The 26,052-nt window shown below is 47.6% G+C and overlaps 3 protein-coding genes and 1 non-coding gene across 6 annotated transcripts; 2 read left to right on the top strand and 2 right to left on the bottom strand.

The window, feature by feature from the left end:
* Window positions 1-8: 8 nt before the first annotated feature.
* c14h14orf28 (chromosome 14 C14orf28 homolog) lies at window positions 9-3,399 on the top strand. The gene is made up of 5 exons (XM_037487011.2): window positions 9-425; window positions 621-1,145; window positions 1,546-1,635; window positions 1,736-1,870; window positions 2,515-3,399. The coding sequence occupies exons 1-5, from the start codon at window positions 340-342 to the stop codon at window positions 2,696-2,698; spliced, it is 1,020 nt and encodes a 339-aa protein (XP_037342908.2). The 5' UTR covers window positions 9-339; the 3' UTR covers window positions 2,699-3,399.
* Window positions 3,400-3,504: 105 nt separating this feature from the next.
* LOC119227838 (kelch-like protein 28) lies at window positions 3,505-10,890 on the bottom strand. Its single transcript, XM_037486993.2, has 6 exons — window positions 10,731-10,890; window positions 9,614-9,874; window positions 8,893-9,530; window positions 8,322-8,765; window positions 6,734-6,942; window positions 3,505-6,584 (listed from the first exon to the last, which is right to left on the bottom strand). The coding sequence occupies exons 2-6, from the start codon at window positions 9,872-9,874 to the stop codon at window positions 6,421-6,423; spliced, it is 1,716 nt and encodes a 571-aa protein (XP_037342890.1). The 5' UTR covers window positions 10,731-10,890; the 3' UTR covers window positions 3,505-6,420.
* A 1,045-nt stretch (window positions 10,891-11,935) lies between these two features.
* LOC119227832 (TOG array regulator of axonemal microtubules protein 1) lies at window positions 11,936-23,976 on the top strand. 3 transcript variants are annotated; one of them, XM_037486960.2, is made up of 23 exons: window positions 11,936-12,155; window positions 12,778-13,942; window positions 15,499-15,565; window positions 16,346-16,474; window positions 16,635-16,898; window positions 16,982-17,265; window positions 17,359-17,570; window positions 17,838-17,938; window positions 18,025-18,177; window positions 18,263-18,328; window positions 18,567-18,739; window positions 19,307-19,460; window positions 19,588-19,812; window positions 20,157-20,280; window positions 20,417-20,522; window positions 20,629-20,864; window positions 20,974-21,132; window positions 21,479-21,605; window positions 21,720-21,835; window positions 22,000-22,183; window positions 22,308-22,527; window positions 22,610-22,696; window positions 22,800-23,976. In XM_037486960.2, the coding sequence occupies exons 2-23, from the start codon at window positions 12,920-12,922 to the stop codon at window positions 23,051-23,053; spliced, it is 4,464 nt and encodes a 1,487-aa protein (XP_037342857.2). In that variant the 5' UTR covers window positions 11,936-12,155; window positions 12,778-12,919; the 3' UTR covers window positions 23,054-23,976. The 3 variants fall into 3 exon arrangements, with proteins under 3 accessions (XP_037342857.2, XP_037342855.2, XP_037342856.2); XM_037486958.2 differs by having other exon boundaries at window positions 19,304-19,460; XM_037486959.2 differs by lacking the exon at window positions 11,936-12,155 and adding an exon at window positions 12,185-12,352 and having other exon boundaries at window positions 19,304-19,460.
* Window positions 23,977-24,130: 154 nt separating this feature from the next.
* Window positions 24,131-26,046, bottom strand: LOC119227852 (uncharacterized). The gene is made up of 2 exons (XR_009941572.1): window positions 25,838-26,046; window positions 24,131-25,000 (listed from the first exon to the last, which is right to left on the bottom strand). It is a non-coding gene; the product is annotated as an uncharacterized LOC119227852 (transcript).
* Window positions 26,047-26,052: the final 6 nt, after the last annotated feature.

Here is a 26,052-nt window from a genome sequence, read left to right as displayed (position 1 = left end):
CAAAGCTATTGTAACATATTACTAGAACCGCTAGACCAATAGCATTCCGAGTTATGCTGGGCAGTGGGCGGGACTTCACAGGGTGGCGTTACGCTGACGGCCAGCAGAGGGCGGCACCACAGTTACGCACCACTTATATTATCCATCAAGAAGAAAAAAAACGACACAGCAGTGTTTATGTGGGCCCAACTCGATGTTTGACCCAGTTTGTTTTGATCCTTGTCCGGGGCGTCATCAATCGGATAATCACCATCATGTTCTAGACAACACTTAACTAACGTTTGATATCTGACCCCCGGCTTCGAGTCCGACGTAAGACATGAAGAAATACATGGAGCGATGGAGAGTAGATTCTGTGTTTTGAGCGACACCGAAGACCTCCGCGCGCTCATTTCGCACAGTGAGAACAATCTCCACTTCGAAAGGTAAACCAACAGAAGCTGCAAACGTGTCAAGCTAGCAGGTTTACGTAGGGCTACGTCTATTCCCTGGAGGACAACTGGACGTCATTGGACTGCCATTTGCGTCGAGTTGTTATTGTCACGTCTGTCACGTCTGTTTGCCCCCACCCCACCCCACCACCCCCACCACTCTGCTAACTCCAATGCGTGTGTCTCTAGGTCTAAGACTCTGTTCGAAGAGATCCGTGCCTCCATCAACAACAACGAGGAAGAGGACCGCTCCTTCTGGAGGCCCGTGCTGCCTTGGGGGGGCGTGTTCACCATCAAGGCGGGTCGGAAGGCCATCTCGTGCACTCCGCTGTACGTCACGATCAACCTAAAAAACACGTGCACCATCGACGGCTTCTTGGTGATCCTGTACGTGATCCTGCGGGACAACCAGGGCTTCCCCCGGGAGCTGGCCGTCTTCCTGGGGAAGCACTTCGTGGAGTGCTTCCTCCGCCTGATGGACTCCTGCGACTACACCACCGTGAAGATGCTCTGGATCTGGGACCGGATGTCCAGGAGACAGTACCGCTCCGAGATACGCAAGGCGGCGCTGGAGATCGACCTGTTCGGTAACGAGCACGACAATTTCACGGAGAACCTGGAGGACCTCATGGCCACCATGCAGGAGAGCCTGTGCACCAGCTGCAGCTGCCCGGCCCGCTTCCGGGAGTTCATCAAGACCACCATCGACATCAGGTAACGCAGGGTGGCGTGATGGCGTTACCATGGGAACTTGATGCAACCACACGCAGAGGCTCTGAGCGTCAGGACTTTAGACACCGGCATCTGTCATCATCAGTGGTTGCTCTCAGGCGATAGACTATATGAAACGCACACTCCCCCCCCCCCCCCCCCGACCCCCCGACCCCCCCACGGAGCTTCTCCACGTACAAACATTACGGTACAGGTCGGCCCGCATGCAGCTCCATCCCTGAGTGTTTTTTTTTTCATTTTTTAATGCGCCCCACTTGTGATTTAAGTGGCATGCATCGCTGCCCCCCGACCTTCTTCGTGCACATTGCTCCCTGCGTAGAATCAAAGTTGTTGCTGCTGCTGGTCCTGTGCTCGTTCATGGTGTGACGCTTATTCCCTCCAGCCCGCCTCATGAGGTGCCCCTCAGAGACCCCGTCCAGTCGGCCGCGGACGAGTTCTCCTGCCCCAAACTGCTACACTGCTCCGAGCTGGGGTGAGACACCTGGAGGGAGCTCTGCGTCCTCTGTTAGTCCACTTTTACCAAATGGGCTCATCTTTTTCCTTTTTTTTTTTTTTCTTCTTTTCCTCGACAGGTGTGATGGTCTCAGGGAGATCTCCCAGAGGGCCTTCTGCCACGGACCCCCGCCCTTCGTCATCCTCAACATGCAGCAGTGGAAGTCCGAGGAGCTGTCCTACGTCCCTTACCACCTGGCTCTCTGCCAGCACAGGTGTGGAGGTCCCCACAGTGTGCCCCCCCCCCCCCCCCCCGTCCACGTGGTGTACAGGTGAAACTCTAAAAATTAGAATATCGTGCAAAAGTTCATTTATTTCAGTAATTCAACGTAACCGTCTACCAGGACATTTTAGAGCGCTTCATGCTTCCTTCAGCAGACGCTGACTTCATTTTCCAGCAGGACACACTGCCAAAACATTTTCATAAGCTGTGTGCCATAATCATCCAAAATGATATCAAATAAAGGCTTGAAATATCTTACTCTGCTTGTAATGAGTCTATATGATATATTAGTTTCACCTTTTACTGAAAGTAATTCACTTTTGCACGATATTCAAATTTTCCGAGTTTCACCTGTGCATTAAAAGTCGCGCCGTGCTTTCGGGAACAGCGTGTTTAGAAGTCAATGAGAGACGCCGTCGGCATGATTTCACCCACATTGGCAAACAAAAAGAGAGCAAATTTCTTTGACACGATACAATGAGCTAATTAAAAGCTTACTTGTATGTATGCAGGTAAAAAAAAAATCTCTGAAGATGAGAAGCTGTTTGAGCGATTATCAAAGCGCTTACTTTGAGTTCCCTGGAGACGATTAACCTCTTTTTTTTGGTGTGTTTTTTTGTTGTTGTTGCTTCACAGGTACCTACTAGAGGGAGCCACACTCTTCAACAAGGAGGAGCACCACTACTCGGCCGCCTTCCAGATCGACGGCTGCTGGATGCACTACGACGGCCTGAGGAGCGACAATCTGATCCTGTTACACAAGCCGCCGGAGCTGCTGCTGCTGTCCTCGCTGGTCTACGTCCGCGCCGCCGACAAGTGAAGACTCGCCGCCCCCCCCCCCGGTGGATTGCACCGTCCGCGTTTCTCTGCCCGTCGCGTAATCCGCTTTCATTTTCATGCTCCGCGTCACCCGAATGCTTGCAGAAAGCTTAAATGCACAAATCTGTTTGTTTTTTTTTGGGGGGGGGGGGGGTAGCACGCTTGGAATCCAAGAATATAATGAATGGGCTATAATAGTTCTGTAATAAATGAGCGGTAGTGCACATCGCAGGCATTCGGCAGTTAGCCGACATACGAGAGGAATCGACGTCATAAAAAGCATCGTGGCTGTATGAGATGATCCGACCTGTTAATGATCCTCTCGTTAAAACTGGTGCGAGCAGGAAACCACCAACGTCCACGTCAGGTTAACTTGTTTTTCTCTGAGATGTTTGAATTGGAGGAAAGCAGGGATTCAAATGAATGAATGAACGTGAAAGTACAAAGTTGTATTCGTGAGTGCACACGTGTCCGGATTGCAAAACTAACGTCATAAAGCTTCCCATTTTTAAAATATCTGAAGTTCGAGGGCAGTCTGGAATTTCTATTTTGATTTTGACTGCCTAAATAAGACTGCAGTCACACACAGGAAACTGGATTCTTTTTTTTTAACAGTACATTTCAACCTTGGTTTGGTACCAAAGTGCCTCTGCTGGATCATTTGAGGAAGCAGATCCTCTCCAGTGTAAATCCATGGTTTTTATAATGCAGAGTTAAAAATAAAAATATTTTGAAATATATCTGTATTGATTTATTATGTTGCACTCGCGTGGGTCTATACAACAAGAGCCACATAAAAGCAGACAGTACCTTTTAAGGCAGGCATTTATTTTAAACTGGGTACAACTGCACCACACAGACTGACTAGAATGTAAAATGTCTTCAATCAAAAAACATGATAAAAGGTGAAAAGCTACGGTTTCTACACTTAAGGTCATCTTGTACTTCCAGTATTAATCCACAGGATATAAAATTCAAGATGGTCACCTGACTCCGGACACACAATGGGAAATGGAAAAGAAGCAGAGTGGTTATGCGGCGAACATTGACATCAATTTCAAAAAGGATTTTCTCTCCCTGACACAAACATCAGTGGCAGTCCACTGCAGGCCAGGTGCTAGTCCTCCGTCTGCTTTCTTTGAACGAGCACTTTGGTGAAAGTGGTGGCAGAAACACAACATTGGTTAGGCCATAATGAAAAAGCATACAAACTCAATATATAACATCCCTTCTTTTTGCAGATCCACGTTTGCAGATTTTAAATCAGCATCGCTCCAAAAAAAAAAAAAAAAAAAAAAAAAAATGAATCAAATTAGTAATGAATCTCCACCTTTACAAATGATGACTGTACGTGACACAGATGCTGATGGGTGAAGTGAATCGTGGCTGCAGCACATCATTACGCCTGCGTGATTTGTGCTGTCGAGTGATTAACAAAACTTAGGATGAGACTTTTAACAAAATGAGGTTACAGGACACAAACAGTACAAATTATAAATACAATAAAAGTCATATTCATGACAAAATGACACATTTGCAGAAATGTTTTGGTTGCTCACGTGTTAATCTTTCTAAATAAACTAGAAATCAGAAGTCTACTCGACATTGTGATGAAAACAAATGAAATGTCTCAACAGTTAAATCCTGAACAAACGAGTTCCGATGTGTAGTAACGGTTTCCCCAATGTTTAAAACACGCACAGTTCGACAGAATCGACGTGTCCAATGTCCACAACACTTATATAGCAGGTGGAAAAAGCTGAATTAGAAAAAGAAAAAAAACCTTTTTGGCCATTAATTATAAATGAATGCAATGATTGTGCACAATCCGTCGGAAGCTACCGGGAAAAAAAACACATGGGCCTCGCACGAATGACCCCCGGCATGCAGGACACCACCACACGCCGCCTGGTGGGACGTCACCCTCTACAGACATGCCATGTTAGTTACAGCAATGTGAGATGCCTTGGCTCTTTAAAAAGAAAAAAGACAAACACGTACATATTCATCCACAGAGAAAACAGAAGTCTTATTGCATTACCTAAATGAAAACACATGTACAAACTACAAGATGTATCAAATGGTTTGGTAAGTGCAATGCAGAGCCTGGTTAAAGTTGCAAACGTCAGTGCAGAGAGCAACTCAAACTAGACCTGAACATTGAGTGACTAAACAAGATCCCCCCCCCCTGCCTCCTCCCCCCTCCCAGCGCTGTCTGTTAGTTTGAACTGTGGCACTCGAAGGAAGCCGTTTGTAGCACTGGATGGTGGGAAAGATGCACGTTTTGGCACTTCAAATCAAGCTGCGACATTTCAGGTAAGGCCCGGGGCTACAGGAGGGTCACATGTTCGACAGCAGGGGTCAATCCCGGGCAAAATAAATAAATACATGAATAGACAGAGCGACAGTGTAACAGGAATTAAGACAATGACAATGCATGCTCATATCCAGCCACGGGGTCCACGTGAGGAAGGGCGATCGCTTACTGGGCTTTTCTGAAGAAAAATGTATTAATTAAAACCAGTCCGAGCTGGTTTTTAGACTTTTTTCGACATTAATGGAGGAGAGAAGTTGGTGGTTTCCACGACCACAGGCTTCCCTTTCAGTTTTATTGCATGGTTTGGCCATTAACCGTCACGCAATTACAAGTCAGTTTCCTCCTGGGTTTTCCAGCTCGGGAGGGATCGAATAGGGAACGTCTCACACAGCAGCTGGATGGAGGCAACACAGACAAAGAGCTGAATCCTGAATCCTAAATATAGCACCAGTTGGTAGTGTATGCAGACCAAAGGGTGAAAAGAGGGCCACCGTAGAGTTACACTAATGTGAAGGAGTAGCAGGTGTATGACCCGACCTTCGGAAAATGTAACAGAAGCACGAAAGTGGGGATTTTTTTTTCCTTCTTTTTTTTTTTATATTTCTCCGAGGATGAAGCAGAAACTGGTGGCAATCTCTCCCAGGAGAACGTGTCACTCACCTCTACGCTGACCCGTGGGACTCAAACTACAAAGACATCCACTCCCTAGTGACCCAGTGCAGAAAAACATGTACAGGCAATGCACTAGAGGATATATTAATATCTATATATTTCTATTTAGATTTATTTACACTAGAGAAAAAGCAGCCCTTTTTGAAAATATAAAGATTTCAACTTCTCTTTTTTTTGTGAAGCACTGATTTTGATGCAGAACACACACACATACATACACACACGCACACACACACACACGCACACGGTGTTCTACAAAATCTGAACACACGGTTCCAGCTGCAGCAGGGAAATCATTTTTTTTTCTTATTTTTAATTGTGTTAAACACAATTAATGGCATGAAGGAAAACAAAATAATATCTGCTAACTTAACAGAACTTTTGAAACAAAAGTGACTGGTTTCCTCCCAGAGTCTCTCAGGGAAATGGCTCAGTGTCCTCATTGGAGCAGCAGCAGTGGAGCGTCTCCTCGTGCCCGTGACAACCGCCGGCCAATCGTCTCCCTCCCTGTTCTGTTCCCTGCAGCCATGTCCGTGTGGCCCCCTCAGCCAGCACATCACATCCATCCAACCAACCAGCAGGCTCGCCATTTATCTCCCGCTCTCCTGTGGCGGTCACGTTGGCGTGCAAGCGCTCTTTAGCACTTGGAGGATGAATGCGGGGAGGGAGGAGCAGAAAAGAAAAGAAACCTTGCTTGTGTCCGCTCATTGGGTCCGAGCCGGCTGGGCCATGGGTCAAAGGGCGGTCAGACCAAAGTTGCAACGGCAGTACATCATGCCGCTCGAGTCCAACCAGCTGTCTGAGATGGGGTCGTAGCGCTGGACGGTGTTCAGGTAGGACGACCCGGAGTGACCTCCCACCACATAGAGGTAGTTGTCAACGATGGCAGAGCCCACGCCTGCAATTTGTCAAAGTCACATGGAGAAAATTAAAAGGCATGACTCACAGTGATGCGTCTCAATAGGTTCAAATGATAAGTCTGCACAAACATTCAGGCCTGAACATACCCAGGTACCCCCAGGGATCCCGATGATGATGTAAACTCACCAGTGCGAGGTTCATTCATTGGCCGGCAGGCTGTCCACTGGTTCTGATGTGGATCGTACCTCTCAATGCTCGACAGGTGGGACACGCCGTTGTGTCCACCCACCACAAATATGAAGCCGAGCATGACGCCTACTCCAAAGTTGATCCTTTTATCGGCCATGGAGGCCACCATTTCCCAGGCGTCCTTGCTGGGGTCGTACCGCTCCACGCTGTGGGGAGGAGATGGAGTGCAAATCAAAACAAACATTAAAAATAAAAACACCATTGATTAAGTCTAAATGTAAAATCTATCTATTCGAAATCTCAGCACTCTGCAACCCCTCGAAAACCCCTCTAGCAAAATGCTGTAATGATTTACTGATAGAATTCAAGGAACTATTTTAACCATATACAGTGATACAGGAAACTACAGCTATTTCAAAAGTTGTCTACGGGGAAAATGAAGCCGTCCTAATTTCCAACCAGGCAAATGGAGGAATTTTTGGGTTTGGGTTCAAGAATATTTCCTTCATCTAACAATAGTTTTGAGTTCATTTATTGGTCCAAATGAAAGCTTGTGTTGCACAAAATAGGTTTGCGCTGGCACACAATCCATCCTGGTGCATGTAAACACAGCTGGCAAAGAGATCAGCTCTCTGTCGATATAGCATGCATTGGGAAAGGTTCTTCTACAGCGGACTACATGTACCATCAGCCACTGTCTGTGGAGATCAACGTAAGAAATGTTATTTCCTTTTTGTGGCCTCATTTGTCTACGAGATGAAAAATACACCTACTCAGTCCTTCAGAAGATGCATTTCAGGAGCAGAGAACCCACTTCACATGTTAATAACATTTCTTAAACACAATATTTCAAAAGGTCGCTACAAAGACAAAAGTGGGTTGTGTGGTCTGATCCCAAACACACAATCCAACTAGTAACAGGGCCACCAGTGGCAGTACCAGGGTCTAATAAACCCCCTGACAGCAACTGGAACCGGAGCAACCCGGGATTGTTTTGCAGTATGAAAGAACATAGAACCTTATGGGACTATTTTTTTTCTTTCCCCAATGGCTTACATGTCCGAAGACATTCTCCTGAGGGGTTACGGGAGTCAAGGAAACAAGCAACAGAGACGCTGCCCTCTAGAGATCCCCCGCAACAACCGGTCTAACCAGAAGCACAGTTAAGCGCCCTCTCCACGAAACTTCAGCATCCACTTCTCTCACGAACATTTTCTCAGCAACACTTGACATCTTCCACCCGATTACCACCTCCATTAAATGACTAACAGGACCATGAGAAAGAAAACCATGGAAGGAGGCCCAACATATCTATTTGCTTTTCGCTTGAACCAAGGACAATTATGAAGAAATGTCATCGGGAGGTTGAAAGAACGATATGTTTTCATATTTGGACTTCACCGTAAACAGAAAGTTTAGTAAAACAAGGTTTCCTTATTACAGAACTGACAAGCCACAGCAGTATTGAAGTGTAATAACAAGTAAAGCTACAAGTTACTAAAAGAGTCCATAGATTATAGATCCATAGACAGTATTATTTATACAGGTATAACCAAATAATCCCATCCACTCTCTGTGGCATTACCTGTTCATGTGGGCGGGTCCATAGCCTCCGATAGCGTACACCATTCCATCCAGCACCGCCGTGGCAAAGCAGCTGCGGGACTTGGTCATGGGGGCCACGGGCTGCCACTCCTTCAACTTCGGGACATATTTCTCCACCGACTGGAGGTAATACTGGCCGTCGTAGCCCCCCAGGGCGTACAGCTCGCCCGCCAGGACCACAACGCCGAGCGTGCTGCGGCACTCGGCCATGCGCTCCACCGAGGACCAGGTGTTGCTTTCGGGGTCCCAGCTCTCCACTGTGCTCTCGTGCCTCCGATAGCTGATGCCTTGTCTCATGTGTGTGGCGATGCCTCCCACCACATACACCTTGTGGTCCAGCACTGCCACTCCAAATTCATACCGGGGTACACTGAGAGGCGCCAGTCCTATCCAGGAATCTGTCCTTGGGAAATACATTTCTATGCTGCAAGTGAGAGTGAGATACATTAGGAGATCGGTCCGTTTGTCATAGGAACAACATTGACAACACATCAATTAGAAAGCTGCCTTTTCAGTAATGCTCGACATGATTATCTAGACATCATTCTTACCTTTCTAGTGTTGCAAACAGCCCAGCCTTGCCTCCTACCGCGAGCAGCACCTTCGGGGCACACCGTGGCCGTGCTGACAACACAGTCTGATAGGAGAGCCTGTGCTCAGGCATGAAATGATATTTGAGGGCCTCGTTGAGCAGGTGCTTACATGCGTGGTCATCTCGTATAAGGTGGTTGGCTTCATATAGGCGAGTGAGAAATTTGACGCTGAGTAGCGGAAGGCGGACACAGTGCAGCAGCTGAGCCAGATGCTGCTGTCTCTCAGTCACATCATATTTGATCCAAGATTCCAGGGCATAAAACACAGTCTCCTCTGTGACCACCTTGAGACAGTCATTGGACACAATTTCATCCAACTCTGCCCTCGTCAGTTCGAAAAACTCCTCCGTGAGACAAACTTCCTCAAAGTTCTCACAGATGAACTTGGTGGCGGCTAAGCACAGGTCATGACAGCCGTACGTCTCTGCAAAGCGGGAGATGCCTATACAGTTTCCAGCGTCGAGCTGGCTCTCTAGGAAGGAACAGCACTCCTTAAGGACGAGCTTCACCTGGAGTAAGTCGGCGGCCGGCAGCAGTGATTCCACCGTCTCCTGGGAGATAAACACTGTACCAGTGTAGGCATATTCAACAATGGCCTGCAAGAGGAAGATCAAAAGCGTCAAAACAAACAAATCTACGGCAAAGCAGTCGGCCAAGTGTCCGGTGGTTCCAGGCGTACCTGCAGGGCCGTCTCTTCGATGCACTGGAATTCCACTTCGGAGGTCTCCTTTTCCGACAGGTTACCCGTGAACATGGCCTTGAAGTATGGGCTGATGCTGGCCAGCACTACTTTGTGAGCATGGATCTTGGCATCACCCACACGCAGGACAATGTCACATAGTTCGTGATCCTGCCGCAAGAGCTGGAGGCCTTGCAGCAACTGCTCCGAGTGAGGCCGCTTCAGACTGGCAAACATATAGGACTGGTCCTGCTGGTCCATCTGAGTTTAGGAGGAATCCACACATTAGTCTGTTGTGGACATCTTTTAGAGGCTGCTGCTAATGCTTTTTTTTTTTAATGATTGGACTGATTAGTGACCCAGCATGTCTCTGTGCAATTAATCATGACCTCTTGGCCTTGTCATGTGACGTAATGACAGCACACAGTATGATGCATTCTGGGATGTTTTTGTTGTAATACAGCGGTTATTCCGTCTCGCTCTGCCAGCAGCCTGCTGTGAGGAGAGTCACAAAAAAAAAAGAAAGCACGATCTCCTTTACCGGCGGTAACGCTGCTTAAAGTCAACCGAGCGTACCGAGCAATAACGTGAAGATAAACACGTCGTGGCGCGACCTCAAGCTGCGCAAACGCCGCCGCGCCGCTGGACGACGACGTGAGAATAACGGCGACCGTTAGTTAGTGTTTGACTGAGGCCTTGGCTTTCTGACGGGGGGACATGGCCCCAGATAGAAACTCAACTCGCTAGCTAACGTCACCGCTTAGCTTCACAGGCGGCAGACAGCTAGCGCGCTAGCGAACACACCGCGAACCGCACCGACAGTTTGGCGTTTTTTTCCACAGGAGAAACCCGTAGCCGTGTGTCGTATGCACATTAGCATTCGTTTTACCATCGTACCCCCGGCATTGTTCGCCTGCAGTAAATACACAGCGCCAATATGTGCTTTCATTGCGCTGCAGGCGGCGCAGGTTAGCCGCTGCGAATAAATACGGTTAATGTGGTTAGCTGCATCGTTGATTGATGTACAGTAACATGGCTGACGGATACCAAACGTGACGTTGCCGATGGCCGTTAGATAGCATACAATAAGATACTCGTCAATTCGAGGACGACAAACCTGTAATCTGTAAACCGCCTGGTGTGCCGCTGTAATGACAGGCTTCAGTGGCGGAGTTCGGCGGCGACGAGAAGGAACCCCGGGCGGCTATCGAGAAAACAACCAACTGCCAAACGAGCCGCGGAGCTACAGATGAGCTCTTATAAAAACACGCTACTTCCGCTGCCCTTCAAAATAAAGCCGGATCCACGGCTTTTTCTTTTGTTGAGGAAGAGATCATGAAAATGTGATACAACGGTAGTGAACTTTACAAGTATCTGGTTGTATTTTAAAAAATAAAAGTTAAAACAGTATCCTCCCGACATCTTTGAAGACAAACACGCTCTTTGGGCACATTTAATTACTCATAATAATAATAATTCCCCTGAGACTGAAACGTATTGCTGTTACAAAACCCAGCATAGTACAATGGAATATAACTTTTACCAGCAAGGTTGCCGTAACACCGTAAATTACTTTTTAGTAAAGGTCTTCACTAACTTTTTTACTTAAGTAAAAGATTAAATAAATGTCTGCAACAACAAATTCTTTACAGTGGACGCTTTTTTGAGTTAGTTGAACCATCTTCTCCACCTATAAAGTATTATTTTGTGAGTGAGTTATAGTTTTTAAACAAGGCCAACGATTAAAACGTACGTTTGTTTCTAAAATATTTTTTATAATGTCACATAATTGTATAGTAAGTTAAAGCCTTTAATTGTTAAAATCGTTTTACAAGAATAACGTCAACCGTATTTGTGCAACCCGTTAATTCTATTTCATGAGTCCTTATTCTATTGATTAGTTTTTTCTAATACAAAAAGCATGTCTACACCCTGCAAAATACATTTGATCAAATAAACATGTATTTATGACAGCAGAACAGAAATAAACACACAGAACCGTACATTTGACTTCGTTCTCTTCGTACTGTTTCCGTTCCCAAACAACGCGGAGCTTAAAAACTACAAGGTATGCTGCAAAAATCCACCTGACGCTGGATCCATCTCCCAGAAAACCATGTGCGCGCGCTGCGGCTCCGCGGCGACGACGGACCGCCTCGAGGACGCGTCACCATGGAAGCGCTCCGTTTGCGACATGTATTCGCCATTTTGCTTCCTCGGTGTGTATCGTGTGTGTGCGTGCGTGCGTGCGCGCGCGCCTGTGCGTGTGTGTGTGTGTGTGTGCCCGTGTATGTGTGGGCTCCTCTCGGCGTGAATACCTCCGGAGGTTTTTTTTTTTTTTTTGGTTTCTCTCCACACCTCCGACACCTCCAGAAATCAGCTGAAAACAAGCCGAGCGGGAGAGTAAAAATGTCCGCATTTTTGGAGCCGTCGCCGGCGCAGCAGCACGCCGTGGAGCTCGGGACGACGGGACATTAAATAGTCTCCTCGAGCGGAAGAACACCGAGGAGGAGGAGGAGGAGGACGGGAGGAGACATTCGAGGTCTGTTTTCCCAACTTTACTAGCCCCCCAGTTAGCCAGCACTAACCGCTGAAACAGTTACCGTTAGCCGGGTAGCGCGTTAGCTTAGCACCGTGACGTTGAAGTAACTAACGTTACGGCTGTTTGGAGCCAACCGGTGCGGGCGCTTAACGGTAACTTGGTCAAGGGATCGATTGATGACGTTAGCCGGGAATCGCGTAAGTCGCTACACACGTCGTACTAATTCCTAACGTTATAACAACAGGACGTAATGTAACGCAATGCCGCAGTATATGTTATATAAACCAGTCTGTTAAAACTAACGGTGCTGCGCTCCACAGCCACAAGTGGTTGTTCGTTGTTTAATTGATCTGTCGAAGCCTTCGTTCACGATGATCGATGGATCGATCGTAGGGTCGAGGGGCGGTAACGCGCTTCGGCTCAATGTGCAGTTACTAGGCTTTTTAATGTTGTTTACATGCAGTACCAGTCAAAAGTTTGGACACACTTTCTCATTGAATTGAATGGGAAAATGTTTCCAATCTTTTGACACTTTGCGTACTCATGATGGCTTTTGCGCACAATTTCCCCCTCAGAAAATGTGAATAATTTCTCCAGTCATGTGTGTTCTTTGCATTTACAGCGTGATGACCAGGCCAGTGGGTTTCCCACACCACTCAAGATGAAATCACCAAGTAAAGAGGATGGGTCCATTTGTCCTCTCAGGATTGTTGTCGCTCCTTTGATTTCTCGAATTTGACCACAGCCGCCCGAGACCATCAATAATGATACCTGGATTGATCTCCCAGGAGTTACAGGAGCTCCTTCTGGACCTGAAAAATTACCAAAATCGCACAAATGGAGTGGAAGACCTCAAACGCATCCTCTCAGAAGTGGACATGGAATCTGTCCCTTCTGGCAGTATTGAGGAGTTCATCAATTTTCTCCCTCGACTTCTGGATGACAGTAATTTTAAAGTGTTGTATGGCACTTTACAAGTTTTAAACCTACTCATTCAGAAACTAGACACCGGTGTAGAACTGTATTTCAAACAGATCGTCTTAGTGGCTCTGAGGACCCTGGGGGACACTCACACCATCACCAGAAAGGAATACATGAATGTGTTCCGACAGTTGATGAAAACCCTCCCGCCACAGAAAGTCTTGGATCTGGTCACTGGCCACTTGAAACACAAGAATTCAAGGGTTCGGGAAGATGTCCTGAACATCATTATGGCAGCTACGCTCACTCATCCTGGGAAAGATTTTAACATCCCCAAGCTCTGTTTGGAGGTGGCCCCGTACCTGGCCGACAGCAAAGGGAAGGTCCGTCACGCCGCCCTTGAGCTGTTTGCCGTTTTTGACTATTGCCTCGACACGGGGAGAAAGCATCCTCTGATGAAAGCCGTGGACATGGTGGAACTCAACGAGGACGCGGGGGGCCTCATGGCCGCCGTGCAGGCGAGACGGGCGAGGCGCGTCCTTCCCACGCTCTCCTCGGATGGGGTGGTGGAGTACGGCTTGGTGGCCCCCAAACCAGCGCACCGGTGCTCCCCGCAGTACGGGTCCGCGGCCGATCTGGATTGGGTGATGAACGGAGGGCGGGCGAGCAGCGCCAGGAGCCACCGAACCGAGCCGGACGGCGAGCGGCTGAGCGGCTACGGCAGCCTCGGGTCGCTCACGGACGACCTTCCGCCTCACAGGAGGATCGTCAGTGCCGGCAAAGGGAAGAACAAACTGCCCTGGGAGATGTCGAGCTGCTCCTCCACTGAGAATGACCAGCGGTGGAGCAACGAGTGCTCTGAAAAGGTGGGGGTCCATTCGATGAATAAGGGCGCATTCATGCACATAGCATATAGTTTTACAAAATATGCCTCTGTGTTAAGCTAAGACATCTTATTAGGGATATTCTGGTGTATTGTTGGTTCATTAAATAAAATGTTACCCTTTTAGTTGCAGTTGATTGACACTAATGAAGCCGCTATTGACTCAACAAGCAGCCTTCCCCTTTTTTTTCCTCTCAAAATACTCTTTTTATCCTCTGTAATCCAATGCAATTAAGGCTCACCCGTCTTGCTTGTACAGTCTTGAAGAGCATCATTTTGACCAGGGAGTTTATTAACTTTCCCCCAATCAGTCATTGAAGAGCTCTTCTTATTTTCCTGTGCTCGCCTCCCTTTGGTCTTTGTGAGCTTACAGCTAAATCTGAACCTCAGTAACAATGAATTCATCTTCAAAAGCCGGGGTTGTTGTTGTTGTTGTTGTTTGTGTACCGTCGGAAATGCACACCAGTTCGAACAAGCTGAGTCACACCCAGTGGCACCCAGCCAACAGAAATCTTGGAGGTGTCACCTTTCTCAGAGGGAATTTGGCTGAGGAGAAACAGTCCGAGATCATCTCCCATGACGCAGAATGGATGTACGGCAGAGAGCAAGTTCTGTCGCACATCTTACGACAGGGAGATCTGCACATCCTCTTCAGTCAACATTTGCTGTATCTTCATATTTCTTGACAGTTTATATAATGTTGTAAAAGAGGATTTATTTTTCAAATTTAAAGAATCCATATTGGCAGCATAAAATAGGCTGAATTGTATTGATCCGAGTCTCTCAGTTCCCGTAAAATCAGACAGCTCTGTTGGATGTCTAACCCTGTGACCCTGTTGCTGCATATAATGTCTTGAGAAAAAAAAACATGTGAAAATCCTGATTAACCCAACGCGTTTATTAGTTAAGAAATTGGAATGATTTGTTAAACAAAAGCGCTACACACTCCATTCTAACAGTGTCCATTCATGGAAATCAATGGCTGGGCTTCATGTGTTATTGATTGAAAATATTTTGTTCTGGAAACTGGTACCTAGTTTTAGAGCCTTCATTTGCAAAACATTCTGTTTACAGCAGTGTCTGTTTCCCAGCAACCCCACAGAGGACACTCACCGAAGGGGTGTGTGTCACACGATTGGATATATCGCAACGTTATTTTTGTAGAACACTGCTTATTACCGCTCTAGTGTTAATTGCAATCTCACCATGAGCTCCACAATGAGTGCTGAGCGGGTTGAAGGCAGTAGGAATAGTCTCTCTCTTACAGAGGATAATGCAAAAACCTGTCACCATTTTGTCATTTTTTTCAAATCTTTCTGTATATTCAGTTAAATCTGTTTACAGAAGCAGAAGAAGATCTTTGCGAAGGCCAGCGGCTCTTGTCTGAGCTGGATAATACACGCTGGATAATGCATGCCCTTTGTTCAGGCTGCTGGATGGAATTACACTTGGAGTCCTGCTGGTTAAGGACTGCTTTACAATTTGAACTTCATCCTCTATTGTTGCTATGAAAATAATTGATTTTCTGCCCACAAATAGGTGTCCAGTGAGGATTTCATTCCACTGTCCAAGAAGCTCAGTCAAGAGAACTACATACCCAGTTTTAGTAAGTGCCAACACTCTCTTCACTGTTACACACACATGTGTGTGTGTGTATATATTTATATATATATATTTCTTATGTCGTGACGAGTAACACTAACTGGTTATCATAGTCCAGTTTAGCCAAACTCGATTTAGAACTACTTTAAATTGGATTAGCATGCTGAGTGAGAGGAGTCGCGGTGTCACATGTCACCAACAGCACTGACATTTGCACAGCTGCAAGGCAGATGTGTGGCATACAACATACCAGTGGAGGGCATGACATTCACCAACCGCTTGCACCTGCTGGAAAGTTATAGATACAGTTAATCACCTTAAAATGTCCCACTGGTCCAGTACTCTATGCTCTCTCTAGCACCACTTACCCTCTCGTACATTCGGTAAATGTTTTGGATTGAGGCAGGACTATTGTGCAACCATGAGTCACCCCTAAGTGTCACTCAGGTGGCAGAAAGTACGCCCTCCTTGATGGGATTCATACATCGGGTGTGTGTCAGTGGCATGAAGCTCTTGCAAACACGTAGGTTCATAACCGGTTGTCTGGACTATTAAGTTATTTTATGTGCTCTCTGTTATCGTGAAAACCTCGTAGCCCTCCTAATTATCCTACTTGTGCGTTCAAAACGTGTCTTTGTTTCCCACTTGTTCATAATGTTGTATCCCCTTATCATATAATTAAATTACAGAACATGAATATGTAGAAATTTAAGTAAACCAATTATAGTAACCACAAGCACAATAGTTTGTGAAAAATATAAAAATAAATATACTTTCCATCTAGGTTCTTCTCCGGCTCAGAAGCCACAATCCTCCAGAAGGAGGGACTCCCCTGCACGCCTCAGAAGAAGTGGAAGCCTCAACTTGGACCCCGACATCTTTAAAACCACCAACTTCTCTGATCCAGATGTTGGTATGCAGCGATAACCTCAAAATGATCCACTAATCAAAATGTGTTTGTCTTCGACTTATTAAATTAAATTATGGCAACGACCAAATCACGGTAAGGACTCGAGTCCCTGAAATGCTCCGTGTTTCATCAAATTCTCTCACTCTCACTCACTCACTCATAGGGGCACCCAAAGGTCGCCTGCTCTCAAGCAACTCCAATGTCGAGCGCACCTTCTCCCTCCCCTCGAACCACACCGCGTCCGGATCCTTCCTGCTGCCCTCCTACCCGCTGGCCTCCCTCCAAGGAGGCATCGTTACTCCGTCACTGTCCCGCCGCCATGCAGACTCCTCCCTCTCTATGTCCAACACGTGGCCCAACAAGAGAGAGAGCACCCCTCACCAGCGGGACGGCAGCCCATGGAGAGACGCGCCGTGCGCCGCAAAGGGTAATTTAGTACAACATGTGGCCTCTTTGTGTCTGCGTTTTTTCCTGCATGTTGTTTAATCCTCGGTGTTACAAACCCTCCAGGGGACCCTCCCTCTGGCGGATGCTCGCCGCGGCCTCTTCGGGCCTCCCTCGTGAGTTCCTCTTCCACTTCGTCTTTCCGCCGGGCTCTGAGCAGCACCAGGGCGTCCCTGTCTATCTCGCCGGTTGTCCCACCAGCAGAGCCGGCCCAGAACCATAACGGCCAGCGGTCCAATGCTCCCGGCAGCCCCCGGAATCAACAGCCGGAGAGGGACCTTCACCTGGACTCCGAAGGAATCTATGAGGGGCGAGAAACCCAAGAGAATGATCCTCTGGACATGCAGGAGGTCAGCAAATACACATAAAAACACCCCAATCCAGATAAAGTGTGGCTCCTTTTTAATCATCTCCCACTACCTCGTCATGTGTGCTGCTCACAGATGCAGAACTCCCTGCGCTCGTTGCGCAACAGCGCTGCCAAGAAGAGGGCCAAGGTGAGCCTCAGCCATTCGGATCCAGACAGCCCCGACTCGGCAGTGAGGCCGGACCCGGGTCCGGCCTCACTGCCGCACACCTCCCCGACGCTTACCAGCTCAGCCAGCGAGAGTGGTCTCTCCAGTCTGAACTATAGCTTCAATGGCATCAGAACCAGGTATGGGCTCACACCAGAAGTTCCTCCTGTAGACCAGATGAACCGATTACGTGGATGCCTAATGTAAAATCACAAAGCAGGCTGAAGATGTATGTATGCATGTCCTCCATGAACACAACGATAGTGTACAAGTAAATTCTGTCAGTCAGGACATTGTGGTGGTTGTCTTTTCACTGAGTAAATGGTAAAGCAGTGAGGACGTTGTATCCATGTGTTGAACAGTGCTAAGCAGGGTCCCAGTGTTATTTCTCACTTGTCCGTCAACAGTCCCGGAACCTTTGCTTCTCCAGGAGTGAAAGCTGTGATTGAGAGAGCGCCGTCAGCTAAACTGAGGTCTTCTGTGTCCATGGACTTCAGCAGCCTTCCAGGTAGGAAAGGGATAGTACGGGTTTGCCCACATTATTTCGTCAATCACTTTTATCTTATTTACGCTTTATTTGTTTCTTGCCCCGAGGACTTTCACAGGGAAACGAACGATTGTCCGACGTGGGTGTTTTCGGGCAGAGAGACGGTTCCCTCGAAACCGAGGAGGAGAACACCAGGCCGTCCCCTCCGCTGGTCAAACCCGTCTTCCTCGAATCATTCAGAGCTCCAAAGCCGGTTAAAGGTCAGACAAACATCCAACAGAGCAGAGCTTTGACTTTACCTGACCATTTTTTCCCTGAAAAATGAATGCGTAATTGGATCCCCAGGATCTCAGAGCCACAGCAGCAGGAACTTACCAGCCAAGGACATGGCTGAAGGAGTCATCGGTAGAGGTCAGTTTCCTCTAGATCTTGATTTGTACCAATAAGTTTCATCATTCAATTGCGAAATTATCCGGTTGTCGTGGTGTTTTAGCCGCATGCTGTCTTACAAACGATTGAGAGGCAAGTGTCATGCCTCACTAGGCTTTCTGTGGGCCCGTAATCACAAATGACATCTAATCACTAATACCGCTAGCAGCTGAGAGAGTTTAATATCCACCATTAAAACACTCCCCCTCGTGCCTCCTAGGCATGTTTGGCACCGCGCTGCCCTCCAGCCGTCCAGGAGATGCCTCGTCACTTGAGCTGGGTGGTGACCCCGAGGCCAAACCCCCCACTGAGCCCTCAGCGGGTATCTACAGCCACGCTGCGTCCGGCACTCACCGAGACAGTGATGACAGCCCCCGTCCAGAGGAGGTGATGGTTAGTAAAGCCGAGTTTATGGTTCTGCGCTTGCAGAGGAACGCCAGGACGCGCGAAAGCCCCTCGGGTGTCATTGTGTGCTTCTTTCGTGCTTCTTTTCGTGCCTCGACCAATTTTTCTTAGACTTTTGTCAAAAGCTACGCAGGGCTATGATTGGTATGCCAGCTACATCCTTTCCGGAGTCTCACATTTCCGGTTTCATAGCATTTATAAAAGGAAGATTTTTGAAGAGAGAATGAATCAAATTGAAGAGCAAATCGAATATGACCATGGGCAAAAAAAAGTTAAATAAATAAACAAACCAACAACTTCCACACACAAAGACCAGCTTCTGGGTCGTCTTCAACAATAAACGTTACGCCACCTAGTGTTCTGGCGGTGAAATGCTTTGCGAAACGCGCAAGCCTTTTAGAACCATGAACGGAAACGAGTGCGTAAAGACGCAGTCGCGGGACCTTGCACCAGCATCAACACTTTGTCCAGCTCTGCATCACCGTTACGTCATGCGAGGTTTCCAGTGACCCAAGGCCCATCTGGTGTGTTTTCTGTTCACTGCGTGTCCAGCAGAGGGTGAACAACGGCCGGTTCAGGCCGCGGCGTCTGGGTCTACAAGAGGGGCGGAGCAGCCAAGTGGACGCTGCACGGGACCAGATCCGCCAACGCGTGAGACGGATGCTGTGTGACTCCCCAACAGAGGAGAACAGGGTACTAATCCGCCAAGGCAAGAGACGGTTTCATTTCTTACCGTAGTCTGAATTCTAATCCAATGTAAATGTTTAATATGGGGATGGGAGTTCCGTGCACCCTTCATTTATGTTGGGGCTGTAAAGGATGTATTTCTGTTGTAGATGTGCATCTTAACGGCAGCACGCCGGCTTCCTCCAAATCAGGGCATCTGCCTGACGACTCCCCTGTCAGCCCCACCAGTCCTGTCGGCCAGCCGGGACCCCAAAGCCTCACACCACCGCACCAGCCGAGCCCCCCCACGGTGCCCCCCAACCCCAAAAAACTCCCCCGTCTCCGAAGGGCCCCGAGCCTCAGCAGGACCCAGCCGTCGCCGTCCCACAGCTCAGGTTGGCAGATCTGAAACGACTTCACGTGCTGTCAGGCTTTGTTGTGTTTTTTTCTAAAGTTCCCCTGTAGCTTTACAACACTGCTGTGTATCCTCTCTCGGTGGGTCCGACCAAGTTTAGGCAATATTCCACTGCGGTATAAATAAATGAACCCGGTCTTTGAACGCCGTCGCATTAATTCATTCATCAGAGCCCCCCGGAGGGCGGATGAGACGTGTGTGTTGTGCCCAAAATGCTTTTGTTTCGACAACGTTGGGTTAATGCGCCGCCGCCCCCCCACACGCACCGCTGGTTTTCAGACCGATGGAGATGTAAACGCGAGAAACAATCTGTGTCTTGTTCAGAGGAGCCGCCCCCCGGTGCCGTGGGCCACAAGAGGAGCGGCTCGGAGCCCCCGGAGCTGGGTCCTTTTTCCAAGCCCGACCTGGCGCTGACGCAGAGCTTCAACCTGCTCGGCTCGGAGGACTGGTGAGAAGCACTCGCCCCCGTTACAGCGTCCCCGATGCGCTGCTTCGTGGGATAATAGTTTGGATCCATCAAACTCAAATACCGGGTCTAGAGAGGGGATCTTACTCTTTTATTTTATTTTATTTTCTTTCATCAGGGAGAAGAAGATCGAGGGTCTGACGTTCCTTCGCAGTCTGGCTAACTTCCACTCAGACACACTCCAGGGCAGTCTCCATGACGTCTGCCTGTGTGTTATCCAGGAGGTAGTGTACACTCCTACAGCCTTTTTTACCTTTTCGGCACTCGTAACTAAATCTACTACTATCCAATCCTGTACCGTTGGGTATTAACAATGTCCGTGTCCTTCAGGTGAGGAACCTGCGGTCGAGTGTCTCGAGGGTGGCCGTATGTACGCTGGGTGACCTGTACACCCATCTGCAGAAGGCCATGGACCAGGAGCTGGAGGGGACGGTTAAGGCTTTGCTGCAGAAGGCCGGGGAGTGCAACGCCTTCATCAGGCAGGACGTGGATGCCGCACTGGGCTGCATGGTCCAGCACTGCACGCCGACTCGTGGCATCAACGCTCTGCTCTCTGGGGGCCTCGGGTCAGTGTGTGTAATGCTAATCGGGTAACGGTTCACCCCTCTAACAATTGACACTTTTGGTGTCATTTTGGCAATGCTGTGTCTGAATTGGTTCCCGCTCTTCTCACAGCCACCTGAATGCCGTGGTGAGGAAATGCGCCGCCCAGCACCTGGTCACTCTGGTGGAGAAGGTTGGTGTTGCCCGCCTGCTTTCTGGAGGTAAAGATCTCACTGAGAGGATCCTCCCTGCCGTCGCCAGACTCACACAAGACTCCTCGCAGGAAGCAAGGTGCACTTTGGTTCGGTTCGGGTCACACGCAAGGATTTGTTTTGATGTTTCATCTTGTGAGACTCCTGATTCCTGATTGTTGGACGTTGGTTGGCAGAGAAATGGACTGAAGCATAATGCAATCCAAACTCTTAATGCTCCATTTTTGCAACTGTCAGACATGTTTGTCTTATTTTGAATGTAAATAGGACTATTACTGAAATGGATATCTAACAACAAAAGCATTTTTTTTCCAGTTTATTTGTGGACCAACAGACATTGTTGCTTAGAAGCCAGAATTTACGTTAAACAGAGGTGGATAATATCTGAATTTAAGGGTCTGAGTTCACACTGGTTCAACCCACAGGTACTTTGGGCGTCGAATGCTGCTCTCTCTGTCATCCCACCCGGACTTTGAAAAGATCCTGGAGAAATATATCGCCCCCAGAGACCTGCCGACTGTCAGAGACACTGTTTTCACTCTCAAGACAAAGGTACTACCTTTTTTTTTTAACACCTTTCATTCCATTCAAGGTGCCTTAGCTAAAGGTCACACTGTCATCTTAACTGGAGATTGTTCTTTTTGTTGTTGTTGTTGTTGTTTTTAGGGTCTCGGTGAGATGCCCCAAGAAACCCAGTCTGCCAGAGGAAGGCGCTCCCTCCCAGGCAGTGGCACCGTCAGGGCCTCATCTCTCACCAGAGAGCCACTCAACCAGACCACCAGGTAGGTGTCAATGTAACCCCCCCCCCCCCCCCCTACAGCAGGCACTGTACACTAAACTCTGCCTTTTTGAAGCTAAACCCAAAGTGTACGATGTACAAAGCTATCCCTACACGCTCATAGGTTTATAAAAGCAAACCATTGGATGTGCTCTGCATCATCTACAGGGAGTCAAATAGCCATTACAGCAGCAGACCTCAGACACAGAGTATCGCAGACAAAAACGAATACATCCAGCAGATCTCAGGTCTGCTGGGTTCAAAGGACTTCAGAGAGAGGATCAAGGGAATCGACCAGCTTGTAGCCGACAGCCAGCACAACCCCAAAATGGTCATCAATAGTATTTATCAGGTTAGTACATTTTGTTTTCCAAAGCCTTTCTGTGCAAAGTTACGTTAAGTTAAGTTAAAGTTCTATGTAAGTCACGTCATCCAAATGTCTCTGTTCCTCCTCTCTGTTCTTTCCCTGCTCTCAGTTGTTTGATGCGTTCAAGGCCAGGCTGCAGGAGTCCAACGCCAAGGTCAACCTGCACGCCCTCGAGTCCCTACAGAAAATCATCCCCTTCTTAAAGGACAACTTGTCCCAAGTGGTCAACATCTTGGTCCCGGCAATCATGGACAATCACCTAAACTCCAAGAACAACGCCATCTACTCCGCTGCTGTTGGAGCTATCGATGCACTTCTCTTAAATCTTGGTACGCTGCAAGAATTGAGAGGCTCGGCCTAATTGGAGAACCGTCTTTACATGACTTTGATGATTTCTTTCTTCCTTGACAGATAACATGCTTCTTCTTCAGCCTTTCTGCACAAAAGCCCAGTTCCTAAATGGCAAAGCAAAGGTGGATCTTATCCAAAAGGTCGCAGGTGTGTATTCTTTGATCATTCTCAATAGTTTCAGCAATAGATGCAGCCTTGTGTATGTCGGCCCACCTCTTTGCCTTCGTCCCCCTCCTCGTCCGTTCCCCAGATCTTGTGACCGAGCTCTACCCTCGCAAGCCGCAGGTGGTGGAGCAGAGAGTGCTTCCCCTGCTGTGGCACCTCCTGGGCAACTCCGCCCACAGCGGCACCATCCACGGCCGGGGCGGCAGCGTGAGGGGCGCCACGGCCAGCTTGTGCCAAGCCCTCTACGCCCAGATGGGGCTGAGCCTGACTGCTTGTGCCGCCTCGCAGCCCGCCAACGTCCACACGCGACTAAACGAGGTCCTGAGGACCTTCTCCTGAAAGGTGACAGCGAATCCAGACACGTCCAGAAGAACTCTAAGACTGACCTTACTTGAAGACGGAGACGTTCTACATTTCTTATAGTGCCTGCACTTTAATATCAATAAAGAGAAGTTTCTTTAAAAAGGATAGGAGCTCTTAATCTTATCAACGAGATTCCCTCTGGTACAGGAGCATAAACCATTTTAACACGTACTCAACCTGCTCTCTTTGCACTTTGAAAAGGTAGCTCAACTATCATGATAGATTTCATGAGTTTTTACATTTTACCGTCATTCCTTTTTTTTCCCCTCAACACGTACTGTAGACAAATCAGAGACACTATGGCAGAATGTAAGATTTAAATGCACCAAGGACGAGGAAGACAGGAACATGAAAGGTGTATATTTTTGCTGTTTCATCAAATGTGATGATATTTTCTAAATGTCTTATGTAGGGTGTATTTTTGTGAATTGAGATTAACAAAATACTTTTGTACAGTTCAAATGTGTATTTGCACAGTATTAGCTTATTCTGTAATTGTTTGCTGTATAACGGTACAGTTTATAATTGACCCATTGAGTAATGGCTTTGTTAATGTGCTGAATTGGAATCTTTTTTTTGTTTTGCATGACCAAAATGAACTCGCACGATCACATTTTTTATGTTTTGGTTAAGCATATATTTACTTCACGCTGTACATATTCTTTCCATGTTGTGTGTCTTTATACATATTATATACACACACACACACACACAGCATTAAAGTAATTCAGTTTCACTCCAGATGTTCCCTGAGAAACATTGAAGATCGTATTATGTCTCAGAATAGTGCCAGAACTTCAAGTAGCCTTTTAACTCATTTATTGTTAAATTATATTGAACTTGTTTGTGAACAAGGGACAGATTGAGAGTTATATATATATATATATATATATATATATATATATATATATATATATATAAATAAAAATGTTTTATTTCTGTAAAACCAACTTCCCGGTGCCTCATCTGTTCTAATCATTACATGTGCTTTTAAAGAGATTACATTTTACTCAAGAAATAAAGGGTGGAATTAATAAAACACAAATCACAAGCTGACCATCTAAACTTTTAATTATAAAAAGTAGCTGCCATTTTGAAATTATACTTGTACAGAGACTTCTTTAAGCACAACTCTTCAGATGTGCTATCAAACGACGCAGTATCACATGGTGCAGTAGATCATTTCAGGAGAAGAGTAATAACCCTGAAAAGGTTCCGACGAAATCATCCCAGCTCAAATTATTTTAACACATCGGTGTCAAATACAGTAGCTTGATCACACATTGGCAAAAACATCTCAACCATTTTACATGCAACCATCAAACACACATTGTGTCTTTTTACGTAGACCCTTTGAAATGTATCAAAGATTCCATCCAGTGTTTATTTTCCCGTGTTAATCCTATAAAGCCAATCTATAAAAGCAAGGAAGGGCCTTCTGAATAACAGCAAAAGTGAAAACTCCCTTTTAAAGTTCCGAGCGAACCACAGTGCTGTCGACAAGTTCTAGTTCTCGACTGTGCAAACGCAGAGGCGTCCCTCCTGAGACGATGCAAAGGGACGAGGCACACGGTCAGCTGTTCCCTCTGCCACGCCCACCGAATGGAGAAATAGCAGCTCCTCCTCCTCCTCCTCCTCCAGCTCCTCCTCCTCCTCCTGTAGATCTTCCCATTTCGTTACCGACGCCCGCTGGGTCGCTGCCATGGCAACCTGGACTGGTTTGGACGTTGGGAGCGTCAGGGACCAGACGTCTTGGGCACGTCCTGGTTCTCGGCCAAGTGCAGCTTTTGTCTGAGCGGCGTTTAAAGATTCAAAAACGGACGAACGCTGACGTTAAACTGGATTAACTTGGGCGACTCCCATAAAACAAACATTCAACCGGTTTGTAGGGGAAGGATACATCGAGGTGCTGAGCTCCTCCAGCTGCAGGGACAAAACGAACAAGTTAGGTGAGAGGTTTGATCGAAATAGAAAACAGCCAAAATTAGAACACTAATCACTCGATCATCACATTACACAACAGCCCCCCCCGTGCCTCTGGTAAATATTGAATTGCACTGCCGCCATCGGACCGTGTCGTCGTTTACAAAAGCAACCCGGTCAACTTCCCTCACGGCAATAAATGTTTCCCGAATTATCCTCCGGTCGCCACGGCGATGGAGGAGCCGAGGGCCTTTCCTCGCCTCCCCTCGCACGCCGCCCTGCAAGTTCCCCCTCTGCGACGGCACCAGCCGCACAGCATTCCAGCAATGGGAACGCCGCCGCCCCCCCCTCCCCCTCCCCCCCCTCCCAGAGGCGCTCTGGGACTACAGTGGGCCGCTTGTGCCGGATTATAAATCAACACTAAACGGCGACTGATCTCCGGCGGCCGGATCTGCTTCAACGGGGAGCTTCACAGCTGCGAAGTGTGAAAGGAAGAAAGTGCTGCACACTGCATAGATGTGATGGATGCACCTTGAAAGAACCACCCCTCCCCCCCCCCCCCAAAAAAAAAGCACACATTTCTAAAATCCATCAACGGGTTGTTTTTTTAGACATTTGGTTATGTGATAAAAAACTGAGAATTAACCCAACGTGTTTTTCTTTTGTACCTTAAAAATGTCGCTATAATAGTGAAACTGTCTTGTGATCATTTTGGGTGGTTGCGGAGTGCAAAAAAAAAGGGGAATAAAAAAATAAAAAAAAAGTAAAATGCTACTTTATGACCTGGTGGAGATCGTGTGCTCATCAGAAGGAGCGGGACCTTTGGTGCGTGCTTACGTTGCAGAGCAGGTGCTCCAGGTTGTGGTCGGAGGCGCACTTCCTCTGGTCCTCTGAGAGCTCCTCCACGTGGCTGTCCAGGCTGAAGTGCAGTCGCGCCAGCTTCTCCTGCATCTCCCTCACGTGCTCCAGCTGCTCGAAGGAGCACACCTTACCTACAAAGGGATGACCAGGGCGACTTGGAGTAACTATCCGATATCAGTTTGATTTGTCTT

The sequence above is a fragment of the Pungitius pungitius genome, chromosome 14, assembly GCF_949316345.1.
Source record: "Pungitius pungitius chromosome 14, fPunPun2.1, whole genome shotgun sequence".
Classification (NCBI taxonomy): Eukaryota; Metazoa; Chordata; class Actinopteri; order Perciformes; family Gasterosteidae; genus Pungitius; species Pungitius pungitius.
The sequence above is the reverse complement of the archived record's forward strand: the minus strand, read 5'-3'. Positions and strand labels throughout refer to the sequence as shown.